A 23,200-nucleotide genomic window follows, 5' to 3' on the forward strand; every position below is an offset into this window, starting at 1 on the left:
GAGAGGGAGATAGCGACAGAGGGAGAACGCGAGAATGAGAGAGAGTGCGAGGATGAGAAAGAGGGAGAGAGAACGCGACAGAGGAGAAGTGGGGATGACGATGGTTAGACTGGAAATGAGGAGAAGTGGGCGGTTTTAGGAAGAGAAAGTGACGGTTTGAGGAGAAAACGAGGGAGTGATATGAGCGGGAATAAAGATGAGCGAAAATGAGGAGTGAGATGAGATATGAGCGGGATATGGAGAGTTGGTGTGGGTTGTAAGAAAAATTTAGGTGGAGGGTAAAATGGTAGTTGAGTTAGTGGCATTTGTGGCCAAATTATGACTTTAGTGGAAAATTTGAAAACAATAGTGATTTGGTGGTAGTTGTGGCAATTTCTCATATTCGATTTAAGATCCTAAGTAATTACACAGCTTATTTATACGCCAATTAACATGCCATGTACTAATGCCAAGTAGGACATAACTTAACTAACTTAACTAACTTTCATCTACTGATGAAACGACATGAATAAAACGACAATAAGGGAGGACAGAGTAAAATGACTAAGCTAGAACTTTACACATCAGGTAACTTGTGATCCAAGCCACTTCAACTTCTTCAATAATGTTTTGTCGTTAATTTGTTTTCGGATTGTATAGGTCTTAACGTCTTCAGGGTGTATTTATTGAAGAATAAATGAAAACATGCTCACTATTTATTATTGTTATAAACACACAATTACTAAATTAATACGTATGGTCCAGAGAAGAAACCTAGATGCTAACATCCTCATGAAATATTTATAGTCCTTCCAATGGCAATCTTTGGTGTTATACTACTCAACCTGTCAATTCAAAGCATGAACAATTTAGATGTTGCATTAATTTTGCATTTAATTTTCCAAGGCCCAACTAGATTAGTCCTAGAAAAAACTTTATCTCGCTACTATTTCTCGATTAACTTAATTGTAACCTATGATGAGAGATAAAATCTATATTTCTTTTGATTTAGAGTATTATGCGTTTCAGCTCCTAGAGAAAATGAATTTCCGTGCTCAGAGAAACAACTCTATAACTACCAATGAGGACAAGAACCATGGAATCTTCATTATCTTGTCATGAAAACCTGAAGAAGAAGAAGAAGAAGCAGCGAAGTTAATTAATAAATGAACAAAGGAATTTGATTTAGGTAATATTATTTTATTTTTTTTGGTGGTCCTAGAATACCTTTGTGAGCTGACGTTGCCTTAGGAAGAGCTGGAATTTCGGTCGCTGCAATTGGAAAATAAAGTGGATAAAAATATCAATAGCGCGCCGCCCCAATCGTTTCTTGGTACTCAAGAAATAAAATGAATCTATTTAAAACATACTCTTGTTACATAAAGAAACATGGTGGAAAGACGAAGATGGCCAAGGAGCTGCAATATTGTCATTAATATCACATATGAAACTGATTCCCGATGTTCTGTCGTACGTCGCGTCTGAAGGCAAGCTCGGAAGAAGGCAACCAAACTCTGATTAAAAATTTAATATCAAAATTACTACATCAAGAAAAATATTTTAAAAAAATTAAAACTAAGAAAGCCACGAGATATTAAGGAAAATATTATATACCTTGTGATCCAACTGATGATGACAGCATATCGAATATTACATTGCGACGAAAACAGAAAATTAATCGATCAGTCAATAAAATAAAAACTCTTCATAAAGGCACTATTTTTTTTTTTTAAATTTAATTTATGATACCAACCTTGAAGAGAAAAATCCTTGATGTTTATGCGACACAGATCGTAAATATTTCGCGTCACGTTTTCCTTTTGAAGTCTTTTCCCGAGTGACGCAGCACAGTTCAAAGCTTGCACGTTGGTGACGAAGCTCTGCGCTTGAAGCTTAGACATGTAATCCTTCACCGCGTCGCAGCAAGTCACGTGGCTTCTCATCATTGGACCGCACTCTTCAACCACGCTCGTTGTGCCTGGAAAATTCAAAGGACATTCTACAGAAAGAAAAAAAAAAAAAAAAAAAAAAAAACGTCAACACAAAAGTCCACAAAATCATAATTTTTTTTTTTTTGGTGGAGGGCTAATAAACAGTATTATTTTATGAGGCCACATATTTGATAATTATCCTAGGGAAATTCCATATTCTGAGTGTAATAGTGATTTAATTCAATATGTATCAAAAATTAGAAATTCTAAATATATGTATAATTTTACCTAAATTTCCTTGGACGCATAATTTTCAAATAAAAACATTTCAATCATTTAGTTGACCATAGTTGATGACCGTTCAACTGAAGTCAACCGAAATGATATTTTGCTCAAAATACATGTACATTTCATATTTATGACAAAACAAAAAAAAAAAATTATAATCCATGACAAATCTTATTTGGAAATTGAGTTATATGCGGTGAAATTTCCTTTATCTTAATATCTATAAAGCGAAAAACAAATAGTAATAACCCTGATCTGTGGGTAAAAACCAAAGCCCTGACCTTTGTTGACTTTACAGTTCGAAAGCACTCGGAGAACGGCATTGGCGGAAGGAGCGTCGAGTTTTCCGGCGAGCCACCGGAGCACGACGGCCTCGCAATCCGCCGACGCCTCGCCGGAGATTCTCCGGGCAGCCTCGGAGACGGCATTTTGGCAGCCTCTTTCGCAGCACTCCTCGACTCCATCCACTTTCTCGCAAGCGGAGACGAGGCCGGTCTCGAGCACGTCGAGTCCTGACACGTGGCACGATGCCACGTGGGACAGGAGGGTCTCGGGCTGGGCCGAGCATATCTCCCGGAGATTCTGGCTCGCTCCTTTGCTGGCGAGAATCTTCTCGAAGTCGGAAAGGCAGTGATGATCGGAGAGAGCGGGGTCCGGGGCGGAGTGGCCAATGAGAGTGAGCCACGTGGCTTCGAACTGAGGGCAGCACATGACGTTGGCCAAGTACGGCGCGAATGGGTCCCAGCAATCGATCGCCGTCACGCTCATCAAGCTCTCCACGGATGAGAAGTTCAGTTTACAAACTCCTTCAAGTTTTATCAGAAATTAATTAACTAAAGAATATAAACAACCTCATAGTAGATTGAATTACCTGATAAAGTAGGGACGGTGTTGTTTATGAGCGGAACCATCGGCGACGGAGCTAAAAATAATGGAAGAAAAGGTTGGGGATTTGGGGAGATTTTCGGAGCCATTTCGTTTGTATCGCCAAATGCGACATTGTTGGATTTGCTTGAATCTGTCAACAATAGAATTCATTAATTGTATTGATATGAAGTGAAACTAACTGAATTGATCACAAACAAAAATAAAAACTCACAGAGGAATAATTGGAGAGCAAAGTGAAGAATTAGAGCTCTCATGTTAAGATTATGCTTAATCATATTAATTGTAGACTTGCAGAGGAAGAAGAATTAAAAAAAAAAATATGTATTTTAATGGAGTTTGGAGATGAAGAAGTGAGAGCCGTTACTTTCTTTCTTTGTTCTACTTCTGGCCAGTCCAAGAGATCCCACGCACACACGTGTGAGAGTCACGTGATGGATCTAGGAGTGGCACGTGAGGGTTGCTTCTGATGCGAATGTGGAAAAGCCACAGCCTGTGTCCCCGCCTGTTGACCCGTCCGATGCCGGTCAGACAAAGCCTGACCATTTTATGCTAAGAAACATATAATACAACTTGTAATCTTGTTTATCTTTATAATTCACCAATTTCTGCGTCTTTCTTTCTTTCTTTTATAAGCTTCATACTTTACGTTTAGTATCATTTGTATAAATTTCTTTGATAGTCTTGCTTTAAAAAAGACGGAATATTTTTGTCTTTAGCAATGTATTCAGTGAAAATTCCATGGTGTGTGTAAAAAAAATACAATAAAGAGTAAAGACTGTGAACGACGGTCATATTTAGACGAAAGAAATTATATCAAACAGTCGGGTTTATTTTTAAACTATAATCATTGAGAAATGCTTTTTACCAAATTTTAAATGCTCCTCTTTAGTCCAAAAATATGATCATCAGATTTAAAAATCCAAGCGTACGGGTGTCCCACCTCCTATTCATGGCAATAGCATGTTGTTTGTCAATGCGGATGAGAAAAACATGTACGCGATCAAGGGCTACCTCTCCCTTTATGAACGAGAGCCTCCAAGCAAATGGTGAATTATGAGAAATCGATCATGTGTTTAAATTGGACCAAAGAAGGCGAAAAAATAAAACTAGCAACGTACATGATGGGAGTAAAAGTCACCGAGAACCTCGTCTTGGCTTCCTACTTTTTCCAGGAGAAAGAAGAAGTAGCTATTCTCATTTATACTCGAGAAGGTGTGATATAAAATCAAGTGCTGAAAAAGTGGGTTTTTTTGCCCAAGCTGGGAAAAGAATTCTCCTCAAAGCCATCGTTCAAGCCATACTGGCTCATGCAATGAGTTGCTTTAAGTTGCCAAGGGGACTCATCGAGAATATTCACAAGCTTATGAATGGATTTTGGTGGGGTAGCACAAAGGAGAAACAAATAATCTATTAAGAAAGTTGGGAGGCGTTTCCTAACGAAGAGTGGGACATTCTGCTGATCCGAGCCATGTTTCATCCGAAAGATGTGGAGCCGATTCTATCAATTCTCAGTAGCAACCTCAACCTAGAATACAAAGTCACATGTGTTGTTACGTTATGTGTTGACTTATTTTTTACTGCAAGTTGTTAAGGAAAGATGTCGGACAACATGCTTCAGGATTTGTAGAGACATCTTTCTCTTTGTGCGCAGACTGTAGTTCTGGCAAGTTTCCTGTTTTACCAGATCTTATCGCTGAAGACTTTTCTTGATGATCTTCACGCGTTTATGGGTAAGGAAACCGTAGATTGACTTCCAGACTTGTATGACTACTATAAAAGCCGAGTGCTACCTCCTTAGCAGTTCTTGACGCTTTATCAAAATACTTGGGGTTCCTAGACGTGCACGATTGGCGGACTGAGAGACTATTTATTTTGTTAAGAGCGGTGTAATTCTACAAACACTATTCCAGAAGTCTGATTGTTTGTGAGATTGGGTTTTGTGATTGCGTGATTGAAGTCTTCGCGTGCGTTTGACATTGAAGCTGACCAAGCATCGGAGCTTGCTTGAAGAGTGGAATTGAGAGGGGTCTCAAATTTAGGGGGATTCCGCGTTTTGGTAATCAACACCCTATGGCAATATTAGGAAAATCTTCTCTCAATCTCAATCCCTAACAATGGCATGCATTAATATTAAGAGCATTCACACGATTCTAAAAAAACCAAGCTATCTCTAGCCTAGGAATGCATCATAATAATTCAAACCAAGCACACTAACAACCTAATCTTTTTCAAGCATCAAGTTGAAATAAAATATCACGAACAAGGTAGCTAATCTCGATCAAGCATTAAACGGATTTGAATTAAGAAAAGTAATAGAGAATGATAATTGAACTTCAATATATTAAATGGTATCCAAAACCGAATCCTAAACCCGCTACGCCATAGTCCTTAAAGGAATTAGTTCATGGCGTAGCAAGAAAACAATAAGAAAATATATGAAGAAGAATTCAAAACGACCATAATTAAAAACTCAATTGCAAAAATAAAATAAGGGAGTTCAAGAGAAAGGAGAAGAAGAAAACTGTAATTGAACGAATTGATGAAGAATGGTTCTCCTATTTCTCTCTATCTCTCCCAAACACTAAAAAGCAATAAAAAAAAAGACAGAGATGATTAAACAAGAGGTTAAGAGGTGTATTTATAGGCCTAGATCGAAATCCTTGTGTTTCTACTAATTTTCGGAACAGTCTGGGTAATTAAAAGTGATCCAACGGCTCCGATCGACTCAAAATCCGTGTTTCCTATTTTTGTCTCGGTGCACCTCGCGGCGCAAGGTAGACGTCTTTGGGACTTCGCGTTCCGCGCAACACGCTCGGAGATTTTCAGCATTCAAATCTCTTTACCTTGCGACGTGATGTAGACATTTCCACAACCTCGCGTAACGCGCAAGACACTCGGGGATCAACTGGGGATGTATCTCCATACCTCGTGGCGTGCGATATCGGCTTCGCAGCATGAGGTTTCCCTGTTCCTTGACTCTTCCTTCGTTTTTTACTCGTTTTTGTTTCCGAATGCCTCGTTTTGTATAGATTTGCCCATAGTAAGATGAGAAACCCTTTTTGACCTGAAAACCCTCAAAACACACACAAAAAACTCAAAACTACTCAAGAACAAGCTCGGATTTAGTCAGGGTGATAGGAGTTTTCTATGTACGACACGCACCTATCAATATCCAAATTTATTGAAGAAGCAAAAAAGAGGGTATAATGTCACTTTTTCCAATGATGAAGCAGATGAGAGTGACTCTGACCAGATAAGCAATTTTGTTGCCTTTACTACCACTATTCCTAATCAAATTGCTGATAATTACCAATACTGCTAGTTGCTCAAAGATTAATACTATTTCTTTCGATGAGGATGACATGTCTGATGATACTCTTAATGATGCTTATAGTGTATTGCATACTAAGTGGGTTGAAGAATCTCAGGTTCTGGACAAGCAGCATGATCTATTTCTTGCTCTGAATGAGGAGAAAGCGAGGCTCCTGGAAACATTGTTGATTTAAAGCACGAAGTGAGCCGTCTAAATGGAGAACTTGACCAGATGACCAAATCTGTCAGAATGCTAAAGTCAAGCATAGACAGCCTTGACAAAATACTTACTGCTGGAAAGCCTACTAAGAATGAAAGGCCTTAGGTATACTCATAGTGGATCTACTTCTCAGACCACTTTCATTACTCAGAAGACAACTCCCTAGATACCTCACAATATGTCTCAGACATCTGTCTCTGACAAGTATCAGAATCAGCTTTCAGCGGCAACATAATAAAGCAACAAGGTCTCTTGTCAATAGACCTCGTCATCCATGTCATTATTGTGGCGTCGTGGTCACATCCGCCCTTTTAGTTATCGTCCATATGGGAGGAATCTTCATCAGCATTAATCCTCCCACAGGCAACCTCGATACAACCTATCACCACAACAGGTGTGGAGAGCAAAGACAACTTCTCACCGTGCCAACATTGCTTATACCTCCCTTCGTGCATCTACCGGAGATGACTGGTATTTTGATAGTGGGTGTTCTCGACACATGACATGAGTTACGAGTTTTCTATCCAACATAAAACCTTACTCAAATTTCCATGTAACTTTAGGTGATGGAGTCAAGGCCAAGATTATTGTTAAAGGTCAGCTTAACTATCTTGGATTATCTTGTTTAACAGAAGCTTTGTTGGTCGAATGTCTTACTGCAAATCTCATAAGTATTAGTCAACTTTGTGATTTGAACCTGTCTGTTGACTTTACTCGTGATGAGTGTGTTATGACTAACTAGGAACATGATGAGCTGATGAAAGGAATCATATCTCAAGACAACTGCTACATGTCGTCTCCAAGCAAAGAATCACCTATCACAACGTGTCTCAACTCACAAGTTGATGAAGCTAAGTTATGGCACCAAAAACTTGGTCATCTAATCCTATGAAGCATGAGCAAGATTGTTTCTGAAAAGGCCATTGCTGGACTCCCTGACATTAAGATTGTTGAAGGAAAAATCTTTGGTGATTTTCAGATAGGAAAACAAGTCAAGAAGTCTCGCAAGATGGTGCAACATCTTACCAGCTCACGTGTTATGGAGCTCCTACACATGGGGTCCTATGCAGAATGAAAGTTTCGGTGGAAAGAGATATGTGTTTATCTGTGTCGATGAATTCTCCTAGTACACTTGGGTTGATTTTATTCGTGAAAAATCTTACACTTTTACTGTTTTTGAAGCCCTGTACAAGCAAGTGCAAAGAGGGAGTTTACCTTGAAAATGTAGTTTCCTCTTTTCTATTAAATATCACATATTCATGAGCAAATCCTAGTTTCCTCTTTTCCCACTTGGACGTCCAACATGTGCCATCAAGGCATTTAGATTTGTTTCCTCATTTATTTTTGCCTCTCTCTTGCCGCCCACTTTGCTTCCTCATGGAGAAAATTTGTTTCCTCTTTTTATTTTGGCAAGTATCTTCATACATCAATGCACAAAATAATTCTCTTTCTCTTGATGGTATGCACGGTTTTGGCCTTCTAGAACAAGCTTCTAGATGTTTCTTTACTTGTTCATGACAATATAAGAAAAGCCCATTTAAAATTTTAACATAAAATTCCATGAAATGAAATTCAATCCTCAAGGCCCAAATCACTTAAGTTGGCCGTGTGACTAAATTCATTGTCATCATATGACAATGTCAAAAAATTATTTATTGATATTCATACCATCTTATGTCCTAATGGACAAAATTACCCTTTAGACAATTTTCGTAAAACTTGTCTAGTTCAACAATTTAACTTGTTTTGACTTAACTTCTAGTTTAACTAATCCTACTCTAATGACTTGTGGTAGTGACCTCATGGATCCAAATGAACAAAGCTTGAGCTAGCACACTTGGACTCAAAAGTTCAAAAATATTTTCCAAGTTCTAGCTTAATGTCAACTGTCTCCACTAAAGAGTTGACATTAAACCCCTCGGTTCAAATGAATATATTTTCTACTCAAGAATTCTACTTAATTGTGATGAGTGGATCCATTGATTATTATCTGTGTTTACCCTTCATGAATATCATCAGCTAGATGGGATTTACAAAATTACCATTTTACCGTTCTAGTTGTTATTTCCTCAACTCATTTGTCGCTTGTGAATAAGTTAGAAACAATGTATTGAGGAGGAGCTAACAAGTCACATTGATTCATCCAAAAGAGTCATGGCTCAATTTGGACACTGGCCCGTTCATTTATTCACATTCCAAGGAACAAAGCATGAGGTGATATACATTGCATTTCAGTAATCTTGTACATGAATTCCATATCTATGAGATCTTCACAAAGTTGTTTATGACATCTTCATAACTCAGTACTTCACCAATAGTTCCTGTTCAGAATCACATAGTGAATCCAAACTCTGACTTTCTCAAATGAGAATACGTAAGCTATGAAATGACATATCTCATTTCAGGATTGATGTAAGCATGCTGCAATTCATACGTAGTGACTTCGAGACATAAGAGATTAAATGGTTTGTTCTTATTCTATCTCTAGAAGTGCACTGCTCAATTCAGTACCTTCAGAAGATACCTAGAAGAACTATAGAGTCTCCAACTCTCAATGTCCCATAACCATACATCATAGATTCTCCTAACAATCGTACTGAGATGAATAGTCATTTGATCCTTACATTGTGAATGTGCAGTTTTAAGCAAACCATGAAGAGTTTGTTCATGCAAATCTACGTTTGTCTCTTCATGTGTTGTTAGGTTTGTTTAAGGACTATAGACTATAGATTATCATAAAGCTTCAAGGCTCTTCGCATGTGCCGACCATCCCGCCACCCTCCCCCTCCACCGCCCTGTTACGGCTCCCCATGCTGAAACTCCCAAAACTGTGAGGTGTAATCTTGATTTTTTGTGCCTTATTTTAATTAAAGCCAGGTTTGTGTTGTGTGGTGTGATAGTGGATCGTGTGTCATGTTAGTGGTTAGTTATTAGTAGTGTGTTGGTTTTGTTGGAATCGATCTAGGGTTTAAGAAAAAGTTTAACGCTTCGATAAGCGGTGGAATTTTAAAAATTTTCTTTTTCAAGTAAATTGTTTTTACTAACCTAGACAAAGAGCAAGCACATGTAAATAAAAACTAATATGAGCATTAAAGATTACTAACCTTTCTTGAAGCTTGAATGTTGAGAAGCTTTTGGAAAGTTGCAACATTCGTCTCCCTCGCAGCACATCTCTCTTCCTTTCCTCGCCAACTCGAGCAACCACGAAAGTTTCTATCACTAAATCACTCGAGAGAAAAAGGAATTAGTGTGTGGGCACTTTTAAACACTACGACTTAAGAACTAGTCTTGAAGTCGAAGAGCTAAACACTAGGTCAAATGAGGACCTAGGTGCCAAAACAAAAAAAAACGAAATTGAATAGAGAGAGAGAGGGAGAGGAGAGGGGCGGCCAAGCTAGAGAGAGAAGCTCTCAATCTCTAAAACTTGGATGATTGAAATGTGAAGAATAAGCCTCCTATTTATAGAAGAGGTCTCACCTTCAATAAGGTAGTTTCCTCTTCTATAGAATATCACATATTCATGAGCAAATATTGCATTATTCTCTCACAAGTCACACGGCCAAGGGAGCCTTCTTGAAGGCTTGGATTTGTTTCCTTTTCTGTTCCCTTGCCTTGGTTGACGTGTCTTGGCCGATTCACTTAATGCATGTGTGGGAAATTTGTTTCCTCTTTTTCTTTTGGCAAGTATCATGATACATTTATGCACAAAATATTCTCACTTTCTTTGGGTATGTTGGGCGCCCAAGGTCATCTAGAAAAGGCTTCTAGAAGCTTTTCCATTTGTTCATGACAACATGAAAAAGGCCCATTAAGAATTTTCAATAAAATTCTTATGAAATGAAATTAATCCACAAGGTCCAATAAATCTAATTTTGGCCGAGAGTTACTTGTCATCAAATGACCATGTCAAAAAATTTATTGACATTCATTTCATCCTATGTCTCAAAAGACAAAAATACCCTTTTGACAATTTTCGAAAAACTTGTCTCGTTTTTGTTTTGACTTAGCTTCTAGTTTAACTATTCCTACTCGATGTGATTCGTGACAGTGACCTCATGGATCCAAATGAACAAATCTTGAGCTAAACACTTGGACTCAAAAGTTCACAAACCTTTTCCAAGTTTAGCTTAATGCCAACTGACTCCACTAAAGAGTTGACACTGAAAATCTCTCGGTTCAAATGAATTTATTTTCTACTCAAGAATTCAACCAAATTATGATGAGCGGATCCACTGAATATTATCTATGTTTACCCTTCATGAATATCATCAGCTAGTCGGGATTTACGAAATTACCATTTTACCATTCTAGCTGTTATTTCCTCAACTCCTTTGTCGCTTGTGAATAAGTTAGAAACAATGTATTGACGAGGAGCTAACGAGTCACATTGTTTCATCCAAAAAGAGTCAAGATTCAATTTGGACACTGGCCAGTTCATTTATTCACACTCCAAGGAATAAAGCATGAGGTGATATACATTGCATTTCAGCAATCTTGTACATGAATTCCATATCTATGAGAACTTCACAAAGTTACTCATGACATTCTCACAACTTAGTACTTCACCAGTAGGCCATGTTCAGAATCACATAGTGAGTCCGAACTCTGACTTTCTCAAATGAGAATACGTAAGCTGTGAAATGGCATGTCTCATTTCAGGATTAAGGTAAGCACGATGCAATTCATACGTAGTGACTTCGAGACATAAGAGGTTAAATGGTTTGTTCTTATTTTGTCTCTAGAAGTGCACTGGTCAATTCAGTACCTTCGGAAGATACCTAGAAGAACTATAGAGTCTCCAACTCTCAATGCCCCATAACCAGACATCATAGATTCTCCTAACAAGCATACTGATGTCAATAGTCCTTTGACCCTTAGATTGCGAATATATCGTTTTAAGCAAACTACGAAGAGTTTGTTCATGCAAATCTACATTTGTCTCTTCGTAAGTTGTTAAGTTTGTTTATGGACTAACGACTAGTGTTTTATCATAAAGCTTCAAACAGACAAGGAAGAATGAATGAACGTTTCAAATTTTTATTAATGAATAAGCAATTACAAGCAAGAGTCTTCATGAGACTTTATTACATCAAATGTACAAAATAAAGACTACAACTCTTCTTGTGGGCACCATTGACAAGAAACTCCCACTTGACTCAAAGAAGATGTGTGTAGTCCTTCATGTCTAATCCCTCTCGAAGTTGGTCGAAGACCTTGTTCGCTAGGGCCTTGGTGAATGAATCTGCCAGAGATCTACTTCACCTCCACGTCTCCGCGCTGCTCGATCTCTCGAATCAAATGGTATTTCCTCTCAATATGTTTAGAGCGCTTATGGCTTCGAGGTTCCTTTGAATTAGCGACAGCCCCACTATTATCATAATAAAGGGTCATTGGCTCGTCGACATTTGGAACAACTTTCAAATACTTAAGGAATTTTCTAAGCTATACAGCCTCTTTGGATGCTTCACAAGTAGCCACTTATTCTGCTTCCATTGTGGAGTCAGCAATGCAAGATTGCTTAATACTCCTCCACACAAGTACCCCAGAATGTACGCGGCTTCTCCTAGATCCTTCATATCGAATTGCTTTGCCAGCCAGACCTTAACCTCATATAATTTACCCACATCGTTACCTATGAGTAATATATCATCGACATATAGTACTAGAAATACAACTTTGCCTTCATGTATTAACTTGTAAACACAAGGTTCATCTATTGACTGTTCAAAGCCGAAGCTTTTCACAGTTTCATCGAATCATGACCTAGATGCTTGCTTGAGTCCATAAATGGACTTAAGTAACTCACAAACCTTGGTCTCTTGACCTTCTTCCACGAAACCGTCTGGTTGAGCCATGTAAATGCGCTCATCAAGATTTCCATTCAGGAAGGCTGTCTTGACATCCATTTGCCAGATCTCATAGTCGAGAGCTGCAGCTATGGATAGGACTATGCGGATGGATTTAAGTATCTCGACTGGGGAGAAGGTTTCTTCATAGTCAATCCCTTCTTGTTGGGTATAACCCTTCGCCACAAGTCGTGCTTTGAACGTCTTGACGTTCCCATCAGGACCCATTTTCTTCTTGTATATCCACTTACACCCTACGGGTTTAATCACTTCAGGAAGGACTACAAGTTTCCAGACTTTGTTGACATACATCGAGTTCATCTCAACTTTCATGGCGTCAAGCCAAAGGTTTGATTCAGAACAAGCCATCGCTTGGCTATAGGAAACAGGATCATCCATGTCAGAGACGGCTACGAGAGAGTCTCCATAGGACATGTACCTGTTAGGCTTTTGAGTAGCCCTCCCACTACGTCGAAGTACTAGTTGACGAGATATTGATGAGTTAGGTTGTGTTTCAGTTGGGGTAAGAACAGTTCTTACAGATGAGGTAGAAGCTTCCTCACCCAACTTTTCTTCAAGCACAATTTTGCTTCTAGGTTTCACGTCTTTCATAAAGTCCTCCTCAAGAAAACGAGCATTCGTGCTAACAAAAGTCGTATCGTCCTCGGGACTATAGAAAGTGAAACCTTTGGTTTCCTTTGGATATCCAACGAACACACACAATTCTGACCTACTAGCCAACTTGCTAGTCTTTTGCCTTAGCACGTGTGCGGGGCAACCCCAAATTTTGATGCGGCCAAGATTCACTTTACGGCCAGTCCATCGTTCATAAGGAGTACCAGGAACCGTTTTGGACGGAACTTGGTTCAGAATATAGGCGGCTGATTCGAGGGCATATCCCCAAAAGGAAAGAGGGAGTGATGAATAACTCATCATTGATCTAACCATCTCCATAAGAGTTCGGTTTTTTCTCTCTGACACTCCATTTTGTTGAGGCGTGCCAGGTGCGGTAAGCTGAAAAGCGATACCTTCTTCTTTAAGAAAGTCATCGAACTCTCCAAACATATACTCACCACCTCGATCAGATCGAAGGGTTTTGATCACTTTGCTAGTTTGCTTTTCCACTAAAGCCCTAAAGACCTTAAATATGTTAAAGGTCTCGGATTTTTGTTTGAGCAAATAGACAAAACCATATCGCGAGTAATCATCGGTGAAGGTAACGAAGTATTCGTATCCTCCACGTGCATGTTGGCTGAGCGGACCACATACATCATAATGTACTAGTTCCAGCAACTCAGTGGCTCTTCGACCCTTATCGGAGAAAGGTCTCTAGTCATTTTTCCTTCTATGCAGAATTCACAATTAGGTAGTGAACCTATTGCAGAGGTTTGGAGTGGACCGTCCCTCACAAGTCTCTTAATCCTATCTAGACTGATATGACCAAGTCTTAAGTGCCATAGGTATGTTGATTTTGTTAGATCGGAGGATTCAGAAAGTTTGATCCTCTCCGGCTCCCTAATTAGATCATTATCTATTTCGGTGTCTAAAAGAGAAGGTTGAGTGGGATAGATGTAGAAAAGAGCATTCTTCATACATGCATCAGTGACAAAAGAATTATCAGGAAACGAAATACGAATTCCATTCTTAACGAACTTTAAACAATAATCTTGCTCAAGAAGACGAACAACGGATATTAAGTTCTTTCCAAAGGTAGGAACAAAATAAACATTATTCAAGTTTAAAGTGCGGTCTTCAAAAGACAGCGTCACGGATCCCACAGCCTTCGCAGACACCAGGCTCCCATCACCCTATTTGAAACAGAACTCGCCTTCCTCTAAGCTTTTGGTTTTCTTGAAACCATTCAAGGAACAACAAATATGGTTAGTAGCAGCGGAGTCAAGAATCCACGTTGATACATTATCAGCTACTAAGCATGCTTCGGTAACTAGTACAATACTATGTTCCTTTGCTTTGAGATAGGCAGGATAGTTCTTTTTATCGGCCTTATGAGGTCTCTTATTAGTTCCAGAGGCGGAGGTCTTTTGCTCAGTAGCATGTGCCTCTCCTTGATTCCTCTTTCTCTTAGTGAGACCTACAGCAGTGTGAAGTTCCTTCATAAGCTTGGTAACAGTGTACTCTAGCTTGTTTATGGAGTAGTTCATCTTGGAGGTATCAAGAGATGCGGGGAGAGTTTCTAAGATCATATCTATGACACTCTTCCCATCAATCTCAGATCCTAGGATTTCCATTTTATTCAGAAAACTAATGATCAGTATCATAAAGTCTCCAACAGGAGTCCTAGCCTTCATATGACAGTTCATAAACTGTCGGACTGCTTGTTGCCTTGCTTGGCGCCTTTGCCCTCCAAACATCTCATGGAGATTGTTGAGCATGTCGGCGGCAGTCTCAATGTCACGATGTTGATGTTGCAACACATTGTTCATTGATGCTAAGATATAGCACCTCACAATCTCATCGGAGCAGAGCCAGGCCGCCAAGGCGTCTTTGTCCTCTTGAGTCGAATCATCATTCATTTGAGGAGGACACGGGGTGGTGAGTACCCATTTGTGCTTGTTAACGGTAACTATTATGTCGAGGTTATGTTTCGAATCTACGTAGTTTTTGTTTTCGAGTTTGTTCGAGGAAAGGATGATTGAGATATGTTTGAGAGACATGTTGCTTAATTAAGTTGAAACAAGTTTATGATTAGTCTTTGGTTTAGGATTTAAGTTTTATTTAAGGCTTGATAAAATCCAAAGGTGTTATAAACCAAACGATAATTTACTCCCTCAAGAGAAGGCCGCAAAAAATCTCCATTTATAAGTAAATGACACATCATTAATGCTTAGCCAAGATGTCAATACATCAATTTTGACTAGCCACCTTTTAAATTGGTTTGATCACTCACATCCTTTTCGCAGAGCCTCAAAGGAGGATTACTAGGGATTTAGCCTAAGTGTGCAATCAACCACTTAGTCCAAAAGGTCAACTTTGAAAAACAATCCCCTAAGGGGAAACCTTGTCATCATCGTCTCACTCTCGGACATAGCTCATTGAGCAATGATCGAAGCAAAAACTCCTTGGAGTACTCCCATTTAAGAGAGGGTCGCAAGAGCGGCTCTTAGTCCCACGTTAATTGCTTCTTTCATTAGTGTTGGGGATCGTGGGTTACAAACAACAAATATAACCCTCCCACTTAGTTTTTGGAGTTGGTACATCGACTCTTATAAGTTCGGAAACGGATTTCCTAGTTAGAGAGCAACAGAGCGGACAACTAGAAGAGAATCCTAGATCTTCATGTTCAGAGCAGTGTTAGTACATAAAGGCACAAGGGACATACTCGGATCTTTTCCTATTTTCTATTCGGGAAAGTGCATGAGGGAAGTGTGAACTTCAACTCACTCGAACACTTGAAAGTTTGAGATTACACATCTTTTTATTTTTCGGCTTGTCTACAAGGAGACCTCCCACTCAAATTTTCAAGAGCATATAGATTTTGAACATATGTGATATAGATATAGTTTTGAAAACATTTTGAAAACTTATTTGATTTGGATGACAAAATATTTTCAAGTTTGAAAACGAAAACGGTTTTTCAAAATTCAAACTAGTTTTGTAAAAATTCAATTTTCAATTAAACTTTCAAAAATCAAAACATTTTAATTTTTCAAATTATGTTTATAATCTTATGAAAAATATTTTTGCTCAAGAGAATTTTCTCATTAGAGTTCTATAACTCATGGTAGTGGGGCTGAAAATCCGGATTTCTAAAAAACTGGACTTTCGAAACAGCTGCGCACCTCGGAGTAAAATCACCATGACTGGCGGCTCCAATGTCCTTTTGACCTAAAACTGGTGGCATTGGAAAGAGGACATACAGAGCTTTAATTTGATTCAAGAATCATTAAATTTCGATTCCTGAGAAAATAGTTATGCCACATTTACTGCGGGTTTTACTCCAACTCGAAGGAAAAGAAATAATTAAAGTTCGGTCTTTTTAGGTGCGAAAAAGAATCGAGTGTAACGGAACGTTATAGGAAGTTGTTAAAGCTTTTATTTTTGTTTTATTAGCAAGGTAATAACATGATATAAAAGAAATAACAACAAGCATAAAACGATTCAAGTAAACAAAAGAAACTAGCAAGACAATATAACTAGTCACAAAATTACTCGAAATTTTCTCAAACCTTTAAAACACGTTTTTCAATATCAAAAAATAATAACTTTTAGAACTGATTATAATGTGTTTTAATAACATCCCAAACTCATAGAAAAACAACATGATTTTTAATTTAAAGGCAAAAGCAATAAATTAAAAAAAAATCTAAGATAACAATTCTAACTTGTCACAAAATTAGTAAACTTTCGAAAACGATTTTCAAGCTCATAATTTTAAATACATGTACATGCATATCTTTGACCATAGCTCTGATACCATTTGTTGGAATCGATCTAGGGTTTAAGAATAAGTTTAACGCTTCGGTAAGCAGCGAAATTTTAAAAAATTTCTTTTTCAAGTAAAACGTTTTTACTAACCTAGAAAAAGAGCAAGCACATGTAAATAAAAACTAATATGAGCATTAAAGATTACTAACCTTTCTCGAAGCTTGAACGTTGAGAAGCTTTTGGAAAGTTGCAACGTTCGTCTCCCTCGCAGCACGTCTCTCTTCCTTTCCTCGCCAACTCGAGCAACCACGAAAGTTTCTATCACTAAATCACTCGAGAGAAAAAAGAATTAGTGTGTGGGCACTTTTAAACACTACGACTTAAGAACTAGTCTTGAAGTCGAAGAGCTAAACACTAGATCAAATGAGGACCTAGGTGCCAAAACAAAAAAACGAAATTGAATAGAGAGAGAGAGAGGAGAGGGGCGGCCAAGCTAGAGAGAGAAGCTCTCAATCTCTAAAACTTGGATGATTGAAATGTGAAGAATAAGGCTCCTATTTATAGGAGAGGTCTCACCTTCAATAAGGTAGTTTCCTCTTCTATAGAATATCACATATTCATGAGCAAATATTGCCTTATTCTCTCACAAGTCACACGGCCAAGGGAGCCTTCTAGAAGGCTTGGATTTGTTTCCTTTTTTGTTCCCTTGCCTTGGTTGACTTGTCTTGGCCGATTCCCTTCATGCATGTGTGGGAAATTTGTTTCCTCTTTTTCTTTTGGCAAGTATCATGATACATTTATGCACAAAATATTCTCTCTTTCTTTGGGTATGTTGGGCGCCCAAAGTCATCTAGAAAAGGCTTCTAGAAGCTTTTCCATTTGTTCATGACAACATGAAAAAGGCCCATTAAGAATTTTCAATAAAATTCTTATGAAATGAAATTAATCCACAAGGCCCAATAAATCTAATTTTGGCTGAGTGTTAGTTGTCATCAAATGATCATGTCAAAAAATTTATTGACATTCATTTCATCCTATGTCTCAAAAGACAAAAATACCATTTTGACAATTTTCGAAAAACTTGTCTCGTTTTTGTTTTGACTTAGCTTATAGTTTAACTATTCCTACTCGATGTGATTCGTGACAGTGATCTCATGGATCCAAATGAACAAAGCTTGAGCTAAACACTTGGACTCAAAAGTTCACAAACCTTTTCCAAGTTTAGCTTAATGCCAACTGACTCCACTAAAGAGTTGATACTGAAAATCTCTCGGTTCAAATGAATTTATTTTCTACTCAAGAATTCAACCAAATTATGATGAGCGGATCCACTGAATATTATCTATGTTTACCCTTCATGAATATCATCAGCTAGTCGGAATTTACGAAATTACCATTTTACCATTCTAGCTGTTATTTCCTCAACTCATTTGTCGCTTGTGAATAAGTTAGAAACAATGTATTGACGAGGAGCTAACAAGTCACATTGTTTCATCCAAAAAGAGTCAAGATTCAATTTGGACACTGGCCAGTTCATTTATTTACACTCCAAGGAACAAAGCATGAGGTGATATACATTGCATTTCAGCAATCTTGTACATGAATTCCATATCTATGAGAACTTCACAAAGTTACTCATGACATTCTCACAACTTAGTACTTCACCAGTAGGCCCTGTTCAGAATCACATAGTGAGTCCGAACTCTGACTTTCTAAAATGAGAATACGTAAGCTGTGAAATGGCATGTCTCATTTCAGGATTAAGGTAAGCACAATGCAATTCATACGTAGTGACTTCGAGACATAAGAGGTTAAATGGTTTGTTCTTATTTTGTCTCTAGAAGTGCACTGGTCAATTCAGTACCTTCAGAAGATACCTAGAAGAACTATAGAGTCTCCAACTCTCAATGCCCCATAACCAGACATCATAGATTCTCCTAACAATCATACTGAGGTCAATAGTCCTTTGACCCTTAGATTGCGAATATATCATTTTAAGCAAACTACGAAGAGTTTGTTCATGCAAATCTACATTTGTGTCTTCGTAAGTTGTTAAGTTTTCTTATGGACTAAAGACTAATGTTTTATCATAAAGCTTCAAACAGACAAGGAATAATGAATGAACATTTTAACTTTTTATTAATGAATAAGCAATTATAAGCAAGAGTCTTCGTGAGACTTTATTACATTAAATGTACAAAAAAAATTTCTCTTCGTTCTGATGGCCAAATGTTGATTATTGGTATTTAGAAGTTGGCTGGTCTATCCCATAAAATGACTTCATGGTTGGGATTTGCTGGTATATCCCATAAATTATTGCAATGATTGTAAAATGTTATAACCAAAATAAAGTCTAGACAACATCATATATTTTTCGGATTTTTTTTTTTTGCATCATTTTTTTGTTTATTTGAATTTGCGTTTAGATTTCGTGAAATGCCATGTTTGAAATTTGACTTGGTGAAGCTTTTAGATGAGCAATGCTATGAATTATTCAGTGATTCTTGTATTTAAGTCTCTCATGATTATTAGATTTTCGTTTCTCTTAAATTTTCATAAAACTGTTGGGAATTTGATGCTTATTTGTTTTCTTTTTCTTACTTTGTTAATGAATGAATATATGTTGGGAAGTAGAGCAAAAGTTTTATCATATAGTTTTTAGCGTTATGCCTATAATTTGTGTAATTGTAGACATGTATGTCGACAATTTCAATAATTGTAAACATTTGAGATTTCACCCAAAAAAAAAATTCAAATAATATTAATAATAAAGAGTATTTTATTTTGTTTTTCGATACAAACTTCACTATGTCTACAATTTTTGTAATTGCATATATGTACGTCGATAATTTTGATAATGTAAACATGTATGTCTATAAATCATGTATATCTATAATTTCTGTAATTGTAGACATGTATGTCTACAATTTTTGATAATGTAGACATATATAATTTTGATAATGTAGACATATAATTTTGATAATGTAGGCATACATGTCTACAAATTTATGTAATTGTAGACATGTATGTCTACAATATATGTAGCTGTGACTTTTGGACGTGATGTTGCCGCTGCTGCCGAACTCGTCGGAGAAATTGGTTTTGATGTCTAGAGAGAAGAAATCGATGGCGGGAATTAAATTGGAGAAAGCTTGCAGATGCTGTGGAAGGGATCGGAGAAGAGAGGGAAAGAGAACAGAGAAAAATAAATAAATAAAATAAAGAAAAAACAGAGGGAAAAAAATGTAAAAAATAAATACATTTTAGGGTAAAATAGACATTGTATATTAGGCATACAACTAGTATCTAAAACTATGCTTTGATATATTTTGGTCAAAAGTATTAAGCTCGCTACTAATGGGCATTTCCCAATTAATATTGAAACTATAATTTTAGTCTAAGGTCTTCTACTCCTCTATTTTAATTCGGGTTAGTTAGAGTCAGGGCTATGTTTATTTAGTTATGGGCCAGGGCCCTAGAGACTGGTCTCGGGCCGGCCCAAAACCAAGAGAATCAAAAGAGTCGGATGGCCTTTGATACCGTTAATAAACATATACGTTTATGAGATAATATTTTCATCATTAAAAAATTGGATTAGAAAGTGTCTGTTGTATACTTGTATGTGTCGTGTCCACACTGATTAAGTATTCGGTGATATATATATATATATATATATATATATATATATATATATATATATATATATATATAGAGAGAGAGAAAGTCAGCCATGGTCACATGCAATAATTGCTAGCTAGAGAGACTTCAACATTAAAATGATTATTAACGGTTCTAAATAAAAATTTATTTATATTATATTTAAAGACGAGAGACTAAAGTCCCAACCAAAACCCATGTGAAAGATATTATTCTAAAAGCTTAACTATGTCTACAAATACGCGTCCGTAAAAGCATTTTTTTTATACATAATACATAATTATTAACTAACTAGGTTGATTAAAAAATTGAAAGCATATAATGAGACGCAAACCAATCCCTAAGATAAGCTCTCAGTCGGTTCTCTGAACTTGAACAAACATATCACATGAATATACAGATAAATATAATCCAACTTCCTTTTCCTTTCGACTACTCAAAGTGAACGTGAAGGTGAAGCTGTGTGTATATATATATATATATATATATATATAGCTAAATAAAAATAATTATTTTTTATTCCATTGAACATTGACCTACGTAGATGTTTACCTGGGTTTTTTAGTATCTAATCGTAAATTTACTTATTAGATTTGTTGATATAAACAGCTTAAAGTATGACTAAAGTCATATTTTGTTCGATTAGAATTCCTCACATTTGTGATATACAACTGTAAAAAATAAGTTTTGAAAAATCTCTACATATTTACATATATAGTATGTTAATAAATACTACGTCATTACTGATAATAGGAATCGCATGTGATAAAGATCTCTCTAACTTCTATTACGAGATTCTAGTCGATACAATATAGTACTTTATGGGACCATTACCTATCTACAACAACTCTTCTAAAGGTTACAAAATAAATAAACTGATATGAAAATTTGTTTGAGATCGTAGTAGTTGGATGAAAAGATTTTAATTCCAAACTTATGAATTGTTGCCTTTTCGATTTTGTTTTTTTTTATGCATTTGATCTTCTGATCAATTTTCTTAGCTGTGCTTCAATTAGGTGCACTGATTTATAAATCTACAACTACCATTTAATTTTATTCTTTTTTTTACTAAATTTGGTATTATCTAAGCTGGTGACCAAATAAATTGTGGAAAAATTAATAAAAATGGCTAATTCGTGCATGTGTTCTTAATACCGCCAAATGTGCATTAATTGGAGGAACAAAAGTTTATGAGAACTTCTATTTGTCACCATGCATTAAGGTTCATATGCTACGAACAGATTCCAAATACACGTAATCAATCATATGCGATTATATATTGTCAAAACAAAATATTACGCAATACCCTTTGGTTTGAACTTTCATTTTATAGACTACAAATCATTTTAAATTAGTATATATTGGTTGACCAAAAATTAATCACTAGTCTCTCGTTGGCCACAAGCTAGCAGACGGCGTTTGGTAATGTGAATAATGAGCCAAGAAAATCAAAAATATAAAAGAGAATAAATCCAAAATAGGGTATTAAAGATGCTTAATAAACGGGCATTAATTGTTCGCTAATATTTAGGAGAACCTATTGCGCAAAAACCGCTTCTATCATGTGCATTTGTTTGTTTCTTTCTCAACCTCTTTGTATATATCTATGCTCTTTTCACTTGATAATCATTCTATGCTCTCTCTCTCTCTCTCAAATATATTTTGTGTACACACATTTCATTTTCTCTCTATTTCTTTTGTTATAGCCATGGGAAATTGCATAAGAACAAGCAGCAACAAAGTATTGTCCAACGACGAGGACGATCATGAGCCACAAACGGAATCACCATGTAATCCAAAATATAACTTGGAACAAAAGATACATTTGAAGAAGAAGAATAAGGTTAGGTTCGCCGACAAAGAAGAAGAAGATGATGATCTGGTGCGTGACAACCACGGCAAGTCCAAAACCGGGCCGGTGAGGATCCGATTGGTGGTGACTCAAGACGAGTTGAAGAAGATCTTGGATTATAAAAAAAGTGGTTCCAAGTTCACTTCTCTTGAGCAACTCTTGAGTGACATGAAGTTGAGAGGAAGAAGTGTTTCTGAAGTTGAAAAGAATATTGATGCCAATTGGAGCCCAGCCTTGGAAAGCATTCCAGAAGATCATTGATGATTAATATCATCTTAGCTTTGATACTAAATAATGTCTTCTATTATATCTCTTCTCTTATTATCTTACTTTGAAAGTAGTTATGTTGAAAGTAGTTGTGTTGGTGAGGCTTTTTTTTATAACCTCAACATCAATGTACTAGTGTTTTTGGGTTGAAAGAAAGTACTAACTTTGTGAAGTTCACTACTATGTAGTCCAATAATTTGTGTTTATTAAGTGATTCTTTGGAAATTTCAATCTTCTGATTAAGGAGAATTTGATGAAAAATCAATTCATGGTTTTAATTCCTTGACTAGCTAAATACGTTTTATCCACCAAAAATATGAAGGAATTTTTGTTTCCTTACTTTTGATGTCTTTGAGATTAAGACATTTATGGGGTGATTTATATGAATTTCCTTGAATTTATTTGACGTTAGTACATTTTTATGAGTTATGATAATGAAGGACCAGTAAGATTGCTGTGGCTCTGACCTTGGTGTTTATTCTCTACTTTGAAGGACCAGTAAGGATTTGTTTGGTCAGTGATTGTTGTATCTGTTATATTTGGTAAAAAGGCTGAAAGAATATTTCATTTTAAT

General features: G+C 36.8%; 2 protein-coding genes across 2 annotated transcripts; one reads left to right on the forward strand and one right to left on the reverse strand.

The window, feature by feature from the left end:
• Window positions 1-699: 699 nt before the first annotated feature.
• Window positions 700-3,340, reverse strand: LOC149407606 (putative GPI-anchored protein At1g61900). Its single transcript, XM_089621015.1, has 9 exons — window positions 3,298-3,340; window positions 3,070-3,216; window positions 2,480-3,004; window positions 1,733-1,978; window positions 1,594-1,605; window positions 1,350-1,493; window positions 1,207-1,251; window positions 1,059-1,105; window positions 700-824 (listed from the first exon to the last, which is right to left on the reverse strand). Exons 1-9 carry the CDS (start codon window positions 3,338-3,340, stop codon window positions 816-818), a joined length of 1,218 nt encoding a protein of 405 aa, XP_089477141.1. The 3' UTR covers window positions 700-815.
• An 18,773-nt stretch (window positions 3,341-22,113) lies between these two features.
• LOC149407607 (uncharacterized) lies at window positions 22,114-22,886 on the forward strand. The gene has a single exon (XM_089627574.1). It carries the CDS (start codon window positions 22,114-22,116, stop codon window positions 22,618-22,620), a length of 507 nt encoding a protein of 168 aa, XP_089483700.1. The 3' UTR covers window positions 22,621-22,886.
• The last annotated feature ends 314 nt before the right edge of the window (window positions 22,887-23,200 follow it).

The sequence above is a fragment of the Urtica dioica genome, chromosome 1, assembly GCF_054948205.1.
Source record: "Urtica dioica subsp. dioica isolate 48M chromosome 1, U.dioica_male_clone48M_v1_H2, whole genome shotgun sequence".
Taxonomy (NCBI): domain Eukaryota; kingdom Viridiplantae; phylum Streptophyta; class Magnoliopsida; order Rosales; family Urticaceae; genus Urtica; species Urtica dioica.